We start from the raw sequence: 11,720 nt of genomic DNA on the forward strand, positions 1-11,720 counted from the left end.
TAGAAAAGACCGTTGGAATTTCCCTACATTAATGAATGAGCTACTTAAAAAGGATATAAAAAAGTGAGTCACTAGGATGAGGCCATTGCGAATATTTCGTTGTAGAAGTTCAGATCAGCAATTTTTTTCAAAATTTGGGTTACAATATTTCAGAACGTTTTACAAATAACTATTTTTATTAAATTTCAACTACAAATGGGTTCCGGAAAGACGTTGACAGTAGCAGAAAGAGGACAAATCGATGCTTTCAAGGAAATGGGACTCTCAAGCTTTCAGGAAGGAAGCTGAACAGAAGTAAGACAGTTGTAAACAACTATCTTGCTGATCCTCAAAACTATGGAAAAAACCAAAAAGGACGCACAGCCCAAGCAACAACATCCCGAGAAAAGCGGTTAATTTTACGTATTGCTTCAAATTCTACTCAATCAGCTACTAAAATAAGGTCCAAAAGCGGATTATCAGCCAGTATTTCGACAGTCCGAAGGATAATAAGACAAGATGGTACTATCCAGAGAAGAAAACTCAAAAAGAAACCTGTTCTAAAGCAAGTACACAAGGAGCTGCGAATGAACTTTGCAACAGAACATGTCTCTTGGAGCAGTCAATGGAAACGCGTCGTCTTTTCGGATGAAAAAAAGTTTAGCCTTGACGGCCCCGATGGTTACAACTTTTATTTCCATGATTTAAGAAAAGAGGAACTAATTTTGGGAAGACATCACAGCCGTATATCAGGTGTTATGGTGTGGGGAGCTATCACCTACTATGGCAAAATCGAATTGGAGTTTCTTTCTCTAACAATGAACGAAAACAGCTACAAATACTTGTTGGAGCGCTCATTTCCGAAGATGAAAAATATTTTTGGACCTCTGCCTTGGATTTTCCAACAAGACAATGCCCCCATCCACACTTCCAGGGTTGTCAAAAGCTGGATTTTATCAGAAAACGTAGAGCTTTTGCCATAGACACCCTATTCACTGGACTTGAACATAATCGAAAACGTATGGGCATGGCTATCTCGAAAAGTTTATGAAGGCGGTAGACAATTTGAAGACAAGGACTCCTTAATTGAAGCTATCCGTGATGCCTGGGACGAGATTTCACTTGACTATTTAAAAAAAACTTTATGATTCCATTCCAAACCGTCTAATAGAGGTCATATCGAAAAATGGGGGGCATACTCATTATTAATTTAGAAAAACTTAATAAATAAATGTTTGACCAAAAACTGTAAACATTTCTTTCATTTTTTTGATATTTTATAAGATTTTTCATGTGGCCTCATCCAAGTGACGCACTTTTTCATACTGTTTTTAAGTAGCTCTTTAATTAATGTAGGGAAATTCCAACTGTTTTTTCTATTTAACCCCTTAAATTTATTACTTTTTTTAAAGAAAATATCTACCTACTCAAATGTAGTAAATTTTTATTGGTACGAAATTTCCAGCAGGTATAAAGAACGAAAATCGGTTGAAAAATAGGTGGCCTCATCCTAGTGATTGGCAGTGTATTTTCTACAAACTATACTTAGGTATGTCAGCAGTTTTGTCATTTATACACTTGTGTATAAGTAATAATTTGTTTTTTTTTTTTTTTTGTGCATGAGATAAGGAAAGTTCTACTCAATGTTTGTTACACCACTGACGATAAACTTTATATACATTTTTTTTTAAATGATGATCTAATAACATGTTTTTTATTTGGAATGCTTAGGTAACTCAGGACGAGAAATTTTAAATCTGTATGTAAGATATGTACATAGATACTCGTACGTATGTCTCAAGTAAATAAACGGTGATTTTTTAAGAGCTTGAGAACTTTAAAAAAAAAAAAAAAAACGCATCAAATTTGCAAAATCTCATCGATTCTTTATTTGAAACGTTAGATTGGTCCATGACATTTACTTTTTGAAGATAATTTCATTTAAATGTTGACCGCGGCTGCGTCTTAGGTGGTCCATTCGGAAAGTCCAATTTTGGGTAACTTTTTCGAGCATTTCAGCCGGAATAGCCCGAATTTCTTCGGAAATGTTGTCTTCCAAAGCTGGAATAGTTGCTGGCTTATTTGTGTAGACTTTAGACTTGACGTAGCTCCACAAAAAATAGTCTAAAGGCGTCAAATCGCATGATCTTGGTGGCCAACTTACCGGTCCATTCCTTGAGATGAATTGTTCTCCGAAGTTTTCCCTCAAAATGGCCATAGAATCGCGAGCTGTGTGGCATGTAGCGCCATCTTGTTGAAACCACATGTCAACCAAGTTCGGTTCTTCCATTTTTGGCAACAAAAAGTTTGTTAGCATTGAACGATAGCGATCGCCATTCACCGTAACGTTGCGTCCAACAGCATCTTTGAAAAAATACGGTCCAATGATTCCACCAGCGTACAAACCACACCAAACAGTGCATTTTTCGGGATGCATGGGCAGTTCTTGAACGGCTTCTGGTTGCTCTTCACTCCAAATGCGGCAATTTTGCTTATTTACGTAGCCATTCAACCAGAAATGAGCCTCATCGCTGAACAAAATTTGTCGATAAAAAAGCGGATTTTCTGCCAACTTTTCTAGGGCCCATTCACTGAAAATTCGACGCTGTGGCAGATCGTTCGGCTTCAGTTCTTGCACGAGCTGTATTTTATACGGTTTTACACCAAGATCCTTGCGTAAAATCTTCCATGTGGTCGAATAACACAAACCCAATTGCTGCGAACGGCGACGAATCGACATTTCACGGTCTTCAGCAACACTCTCAGAAACAGACGCAATATTCTCTTTTGTACGCACTGTACGCATTCGTGTGGTTGGTTTAATGTCCAATAAAGTAAACTGAGTGCAAAACTTGGTCACAATCGCATTAATTGTTTGCTCACTTGGTCGATTATGTAGACCATAAATCGGAGGTAAAGCGCGAAACACATTTCGAACCGAACACTGATTTTGGTAATAAAATTCAATGATTTGCAAGCGTTGCTCGTTAGTAAGTCTATTCATGATGAAATGTCAAAGCATACTGAGCATCTTTCTCTTTGACACCATGTCTAAAATCCCGCGTGATCTGTCAAATACTAATGCATGAAAATCCTAACCTCAAAAAATCACCCTTTACTACGTCTCACAGGAGGTAAATGAACTATTTTGCTGTCTTGAGATTCAATCAATCTTATTTGCGGTCACTATCACTTATGTTCATATGCTTATGAACTATCCGCAAAGATACTACCTTCTTTGTATTAACACCAGGGAAATTTAATTTTCTGTGGCTTTTAATCTTAAGTTACGTTTTGGATTGATGTGTGAAATCATTTTCATAGAGTATTACAAAATCATAAACTTGATACCAGGAACCATTAATTATTAAGTTCAACAGAAAAGGTTATGTTCCTCAACTTTAACTGTCACATAAGATCTTTTAAGGAATTTAAGTTTCGCTTTATCAAATGAGACTAAGGCCCGTTTGCTGATACGAAACATAAATCTTGTTACTAGCTTAGTTTCACATAGAGTTTAAGTAAAACATAAATTTATTTATGTTGCACATACAAATTTATGTTGAACTTAGCAAAGGTGGGAAGCCGTTCAAACCAACAGACTCAAATTTTGAACTGGCTATCTGTATTATAAACCCAAAAACTGTTCATTGCTTGGAGAACGAGTTTGACGGTGACAATAAAGTCAAAGAAAAACAAGGCGAAAATGGTAATTGTAAAACAACAATTCACTGCTTGACTTCTTAACTATTTTTTAGATTGCAGAAAACTCGAACAACGACTGGGGTTGCTACAAACCCTTTATGCTGAAGAAAACTGTTTATCCCAAATTAAGAACCCCACTTCATACCATTAGTGACACCGATTTACAGGATCTCAATGAAGAAAGCAATTTGCCTGAAATTCAAATCCACCAACAGTTGTTTTGTCAAAAGGTTTCAAAAAACAATTTGAGAGTAGTTCGCTAGAGGTGAATACACCATGGTTTACTAAAAGAAGACCCGTTGCCTCAAGTCCACCAAACAACAGAATATGTGAACAGTATTCAGAACTTTTTAGAATTAAAATAGAACTTGCAAATTGCAGTACGATACTTTGAAAGAAGAAGTTATTGCAAAAAAATATCAGATAAATATCGAGCATGACCTGAAGTGGAAATACATGGAACTCGATATTGAAATAAAAAGTGAGATTTTGAAAAAATCAGAAAGGAAGACTGCACTGCCAAAGATGCTCAAAATATTTTAAATGACATTGAACTTTATCTTATCGAGATCACCCGAGAAAAGCTTTCTTAAAAATATGTCCTTCGGAAAAACAAACTTTTCTTGATACATGTTTTATACTGCATAATATGGACATTTATTATAATCCTATATGAATTTATATTGTTATCGTTTTAGAGTGTAAAAAATCTCTTTATATAAATCGAAATAATGCGCTTTATTATCTTTTATTTAATAGTTACAAGCGTGTAAAATAATTATTTATCAAATTCATACGTTTCTGCATGTTAAGTTTTGCATGTTGTTCTTGAATTATTTTTTTGGGTAAAATGTTCAATATCCATCTGTCCAGCGCTGATAACACGTTCTAGATCTTTATTATTGAAGTTTATGCTTTCAGACAGATCATCGATTATATTATTGTTCCTCAATATATTGTGCAAAACACAGGTTGCAACAATAATGGTTAATACAGTACTCAATTTCAAACGGGCACCGTAGGCGAAAATGGGAAATCTTCGTTTTAAAATGCCAAAAGCTTTTTCGATTACTCCTCTCGAAAGAATTTGAGACTCGTTATACAACTGTTCTGCTGTGCCATGTGGGTTCTGCAGTGGCGTCATCAAATAAGGTTTTTTCTGTTTCGAAAAACTTCTGCATCAAGCCACCTTAAAATATTCGTAATCCATATTTTGATAAATAAAAAAAAAATAATATTTACCATGAGACTGAATTTTAACATGAGGGCATTCAATGGCACCAATAACATTTTTGCACTTCAGAATTTCAGAAAGTAGTAAGTTTAAGGAGTAAGGAGGCAGATCATAAGGATCTTCCCAAGGAAGACCTTTTAGGGCAAAGCGAATGAAATTATGTTGAATTGATTCTATGAATTTCGTAATAGGGAGTCCATACCTGCGAAGCATATTCAAGATGAGGACGAACATGGCAATTATACAAAGAAAGGGTAACATAGGCATCATTGAACTCCTTTGCCCATTCGTCTGGCATTTTGAAGGGTTGAGTGAAAGGCTATTTTTCCCACATCAAAATGTAAAACTATAAATGTCGGCTTGTAAAAGAATACGATCATGTCTCCTGGTCCTGTGAGCAGTCGGCTGGCGAAATAATAGAAGTTATTAAGAGTTCAGCCATGCCACCCAATAGGAAACAAAATGTTACTGCTGAGTGGTACGACTGGGAATGCATAATACTCAGAAAAAAGTCCTTTGCAATGCTTAAAATTTTTAGGAAAACAAAGTCTAATTTCTTTAAATCGCTCTACCTAGATACAAATAAAACGTATAAGCGAGTATGCAAAAATAAACAAAAAACTTTTATGGCTGGTTAAGCAGTAGGTTATTCAAATTGTAAAGACTCAAAATCATTTTGGTCTAAAGTGAGATTGTTAGGTAGCGTTAAAAATGGTTCAGCAACTTCAATAAATGTAGAGTTACCAGCAAACCATTTCAAGAAACTTCTTAACGCCTCAACAAACTCACAACTATTTCAATATGCTTCACCCTCAATCACTATTTCAGACCTAAACGACCCTATTACATTAAATGAATTGCAAGCAACCCTTAAAAACAAGAAAAACAACAAAGCAACCGGGCTAGTTGCAATTCCAGCTGAATTTTATAAAAACTCATCCCCGTCTTTCCTAAATCTTCTTCTTGATTTTTTTCAGCAAACTATAGGGGCATTTCGATTCTTCCTTGTTTGAGACAAATATTTACAGAAATTCTATACTGCAGGCTTATGTGGGTAGAAGAAAACAAATTGCTCAGCACTTTCCAAGCTGGTTTCCGCTCTGGTCTTTCAACTGTGGATCAAATCTTCGCACTCTCCAATATAGCAAAACATTTCATCGATAACAAACAAAAACTTTATGTCTTTTTCATTGATTTTAGGACAGCATTTGATACTATCAACCGGAATTCACTAATTTATAAATTATCAAAATTTGGTATATCGACGAAATTTTTAAGACTCTATAAACTTCTCCTCACAAATACTTGCGCTACTGTGTCAAATGGGAGTTCCATATCCAGCTTCTTTAACACTGATTGCGGTGTGACCCAAGGTTGCCCCTTAAGCCCGATTATGTTCGCCCTTTTCATTGACGATGTCTCCCGTGATTTTCCTGGGGGTGTCAGGTTTGGAAATATACTTATTAAGGTACTACTTTATGCGGACGACCTTGTTGTTTTGTCGGACAACCCCACGACATTACAGTTACAAATTAATAGACTTAAAAACTTTTGTGATAAATGGGACCTGAATATAAACACCTCAAAATCAAAAATTATGATTTTTTTAAAGCACCAGTCGAAGGAGAACCCCGCTAGAAGCATGGTCATTGGATCGTGAACCTATAGAGGTGGTTAACCAATTTAAGTATTTAGGTGTTTTATTTTGTAGCAATCTAGATTTCAGGTCCCATGTTAAGGAAAAATGCTTATCGGCAAAACTGCAATAAACCTTATATGGAACAAAATCTTCTGCAATAAGTACATAGACATCTCAGCTAAATTTAGAGTTTTTGAAGCTACTAAAAACTCATGCTTATGCTATGCCAGTCAAGTTTTTGGTTACAAAGATCTTGATGAATTTGAGATAGTGCAACGCTTCTTTTTTAAACGAATATTTAAACTTCCAAACTATACACCAACTTACGATATACATGTGGAATTAGGGATTTCTCCGATTTTTCTAAAAAATCGTAAATTTAATGCCGATTACATAATAAAAGTAATGCAAAGGTCAAATGAAAATCTTCATAAGCAAATGATGGATTTCGCATTCCGAAGGAATTTATCGCCGTTTAAAAAATGGTATGAAATAGCAAATGCGCACGGATTTAATCTAAACCTTGGTACAACTTCTCTTGATAATTGGAAAGGTAGGTTTTATGAATGTATTGCGTTGGTTGATGATTCACTGTATCTCAAGTTCTTGAATAGGGCTCGAACCTCTCCAAGAAGATTGGTCTATAAGCAGCTCAATCACACTTTGTTTGTAAACAATTATTTTAATAGTAATCTTTCGGCAAATCAAATAGGTACTTTGTTTAAAGCAAGAACTGAGATGCTAAATCTGAATTACAAACCTCACAGAAATGATAATCCCAAGTGTAACCTCTGCAATCGAAATGAAATCGAAGACGTCAACCACTTTTTAGCCGTTTGTCCAATTCTACAAGAACTCCGAAGACTTTATTTTTCAAAAAGCTTTCTAAATCACCAGGAAGCGAAACAAATTTTAAACAGAGAGTGGGGTTGGAAGGACCTTTACAATTTTATTGATCATGCCTTAGATTACCGAAACAGTTTTTTAGAGTAATTTTAAGTTTTTAAATATATGTATATTCATGTATCATTATCTAAGATGTAACGAGGAAATATATATTATAAACTTGGATATTATGCTTATTTAAATTCAATCTAATTATTCAATTGTCTACATAATCTATTTATAAACTTACTATAATCTTAAACTTTCTTTTTTTTCATTCTCGATAAATGTCAATTTTCAGGCAGACGGCAAATATATTTTTTGCCATGCTAATGTTCTTATATAATTTTTCAAATGTATATCGAGTTTTGGTCAAATAAAGAATTTATAATAATAATAATTATTATTATAACAATAATACGATCATGGGTGGACTTTATTATTTTGAAAATCTTCATATCGTCAGCAAAAATGAGAACTTCACTTGAGCGCAGACGTGACGATACATCGTTAATAGACAGGATGAACAGAAAAGGGCCAAGATGACTTCCTTGGGGAACACCAGATTGAGCAACAAAAGGTTCAGAATGACAATTTCAAGGTATGACTTAATCCAAGCTAAGAAAAATGGTGGAAAACCAAGAGCCTTAAGTTTAAATAAAATAATTCCGTGGTTAAGTTGGTCAAAAGCTTTAGAAAAGTCAGTGTATACACAGTCAACTTCATAACCTTGTTCTAAAGCGTTTGAACATGTGTTTGAATATTTGGAAACGATGCTATTTCAAAAAAATCCCTTATAGGTTTTAATATAGGTATCAGTTGTACTATCAGGAAATGGGATGTAGTCATTAGCAAGTCTAGCTATTGCTTTGGAAACTCTCAAAACTATCCTTGAAACTGTCGAAACATGCATCTCTCCAAAAATCAAGCTATGCTTAGAAGGTGGTTTCCAGTTGCAAAACACGGCAAGGCGGCCAAAAGTTGGTTGATAAGAGCGATGGAGTTGTTTCTGAGAACACAAATAAAATTCAGTTTCTATAATTTTATTAAAATGACTGTACCTGTTTGAAGGGCATTCTAATAAGCTTTCTATTTTTTCTAAAACAACTATGGTTATTTCTCTTGGTAATAGAAATCTTTTGGAAAACGAGAGCTCATAAAACAACACAAAATATTCATTTTTCTTGTATATTTGACGAGGAACCCCAAGTTCAGCAATTTCAAGGATTTCAACGTCATCATCAAATACATCCAGGAAGTCCATTTTATATTGTTTTATTGATATTGATTTTTTTTAATCACTATTTATATTAGCTTACAAGAACGTCCAAAAATTGCTATAACGATTGATTCAATCATTTATGTCTTACTTAAATAATTTATGCGACACTTCCTCTTACACATAAATTATGTTTGACTTAATGACTTTTATGTTTAGGTTTGAGTTTGGTACAAAGCAATATGTGTCACTTAAGCTTTTATGTTGAACATAAAGGCTTAAGTTCGTAACAGCAAACGGTCCTAAGACCTACAAAAAGTTCCTAGAAATACCAATTTCCATAGACTTTAAAATAGTTGAAATATCTCGAGAACATAGGTGCCTAATTAGTATAGTTCCCTAACCATCTTATTGCCACCATTAATTCCATTCTTTCAATATTTCATTTGTGAAGAATACCTTTTTCAATTGGAAGTCGGTTAAATCAAAACAAATAAAATGTTTTAAAGAAACTTAAAACTTTGGGCAACACATACAAAATCAACAAAACATTTGGTTACAATTTTCAATTCTTCTTGTTTAAACGAGAACGAGAACAACCAACGACGAAGCTGAGGACGACCGCGACGTCGGACGAAAACGACAACGACAACGAGAAAAGGCCATGTTCAGAGAACAAGTCATCATGAACGTCTTTATCCATTTCAGTCGATAAGCTACTGGTTGTTGTAATTTATGAGGTTTTCTTGGAAAAAGCATTTTTTATGCGAACACGATGATGATGTTGATGATGATTGGCATTGGTACTGAGACTAAGAGATCGGAGACTAAGAAAGGAAAATGAGAACAGGAATTGGAAAGACACATTTTTCTTTCGAAAGCATTCCATTCCAACATACCTATACAAAGCTTACATATGAACATTGTACAATGTACAGTACATAATATAAGTATACAAACGTTTATACTGAAATCGAAAGAAGCAAAAATAAATATATCTATCTCTCGGCAATATAGGTACTCACGGATAAAAGAAAAACAGGAAGGTTGTCGACAGGAGCAGGATCCAGGCAAATGTCGCAGGAATATATCGAGTTTTGACATCGCATTTCGGCATCTCTCCTTTCTGCTCTTATTGCTAATTATCCTTTGGGTATTTTTTGTCTTGTGTTCAAGTTAAAATTAAATTAGAAATAAAATTCAAAGAAACTAATTGTGAAAGATTTAGGAAGCTGCTGCGCTCTGGTCTGATTCTTTTTTGCTTTTGCTTATGCTGATGCGAAGCTTGAGGAAAGGTTTGCTTTCACTTTTTTCCTCCGTTTTCTTTTTCTTTTTGGGGATTTTTTGCACACAACGCAGAGAGAGAAGGGGGTTTCTCTAGAGTGTCCTTCGGGATTAGGCAATATTTCACTCATCCATTGATGGACTTTTTTTTCCTCTTCGTCGCCTACTTCTTTTCTTGTTCGCGAAAACCGAGAGAATACAGACAGGTGTATAAAATAATTATATATACACACGCTGAACACTTTTTCTTTTCTATTTATTCTGCACTCTTTTTCTTTTGTATTACTCAAAAAAGATAATCCACTACTGCGCCCGACTATTAAATTAATTTTATTTTTTGGAATTACTTATATTTTGCCTGGTTTCGTGTGGAAAAGGGAACCTCCTTTTCTGATAACGATTTTTTTTCTTTTCTTTTCAGAAAACACACACTTTTATGCTATAAACAGAGGGGCGGAGGGTTTTCTTTTTCTTTTTTTTATATTTTTCTTGCACGAAAAAAGGCACACAGAATTTTAATCGCACGCAATATTTTTCGCGGATGATTTAATTCGATATTTGATTAATGAATTATGAATTATGATCAAAAATGGGTGGTTCGTTTTTCTTTTCTTTCTGCTTTTGTGTTGTAATTTTTCTATATTTTCTTAAAGCGGCGGAAAATGGAAGCGATCGAAAGTTTGGAATTTTCTCCTCTTCTCTAGTTGGGATGAAATTTTCTTTCTTGCTGGTTGCTGGTTTGTTGTTGGACTCGTCGTCGTCGTTCGTTTAATTAAGGGAAAAGGTATTGGATGGAAGAGGAATCGATTTTGCTAGTTATGTGGTAATTTTATTTTTGGAGATTTTGATGATGGTTATGTTGGTTTTAACTTTTTTCTTAACCTTTTTTTGTGTTAATTTGGTAATTTCTTTTTTCTATGAAATTTTCTCACGCACTTCCATGTTCCCGAGACGACAATTTTTCACCTGTGCTCTGAGTCTGACTTTTCTGGTTTTTCTTTATTCAATCGTTGAGTTTGTTGTCATTTTGCTCTTTTCGTGGTGGTGGATTTAATTTTAACGAAATTTCTGTGTTTCAAATATGGCTGACAGTGGATAGTGGAACGTGTTCTTCCATTGAATCAGGGTTGCTATAAATGATAGATCTACACGTATGTGTGATTCTATATTTTCAGTAATCCATTCCGTGTATAATAATTGATTTACATGTAGCTGCATTGAAGTCCTGTAATACAAGTAAAAAGTTTATTATAGAAATAGAGCCAGAAGATCAAAATATTGTGGTATATAATTTCTTTATTAAAATATAACTCTTATTTAAAGACTACAAATCTAATTCGACTGGCTTGGGCGCGTCCGTTGAAAAGAATAGACGTTAGAATACAAATTTTTATGAGAGCGAGCCAAACAACCTTTTGTCTCGCTTCTATGTCTCAGGTTTCAGAGTTTCGCGCTCAGCGTGCGACATCTAGCTACGAAACTCTGAAACCTAAACATAAGGGGAATTACACATTATTAATGATAGTTGCCTTAATTTTATACTACAACTCGGCCAATCTGACAATTTGATCGCCCACGATTAAATTAAACAAACAAGTCTTAAGTTATAATCATGAGATGGTAGGTGTCGCCCTTAATCAACCGAACCTTCAGAGTCTCGATTCTTCCAAAGTCGAATATTTCGAGACTCGACAATGCCATCATATGGCAGCTGTGTGATTTGACAACCTTCGATATCGCGTATTACGTATCTATCATTAGGTAGAATTTTGTAA

General features: G+C 34.7%; 1 protein-coding gene across 4 annotated transcripts in view; it reads right to left on the reverse strand.

Moving 5' to 3' along the window:
- The window catches only part of LOC129948426 (palmitoyltransferase ZDHHC8), a 121,960-nt gene extending 111,010 nt beyond the window's left edge, over window positions 1–10,950 (reverse strand). For 2 of the 4 annotated variants that reach the window (XR_008781870.1, XM_056059428.1), the window contains exon 1: window positions 9,687–10,949. Coding sequence is in view for 3 of the 4 variants with exons in the window: in XM_056059428.1 (XP_055915403.1) it covers window positions 9,687–9,778 (92 nt within the window). In the remaining variant the exon portion in view is untranslated. Of the gene's footprint in view, window positions 1–9,686 lie in introns of all 4 variants that reach the window. The other 2 variants (XM_056059429.1, XM_056059430.1) reach the window with 1 other exon arrangement.
- Between the last annotated feature and the right edge of the window lie 770 nt (window positions 10,951–11,720).

The sequence above is a fragment of the Eupeodes corollae genome, chromosome 2 (assembly GCF_945859685.1).
Source record: "Eupeodes corollae chromosome 2, idEupCoro1.1, whole genome shotgun sequence".
Classification (NCBI taxonomy): Eukaryota; Metazoa; Arthropoda; class Insecta; order Diptera; family Syrphidae; genus Eupeodes; species Eupeodes corollae.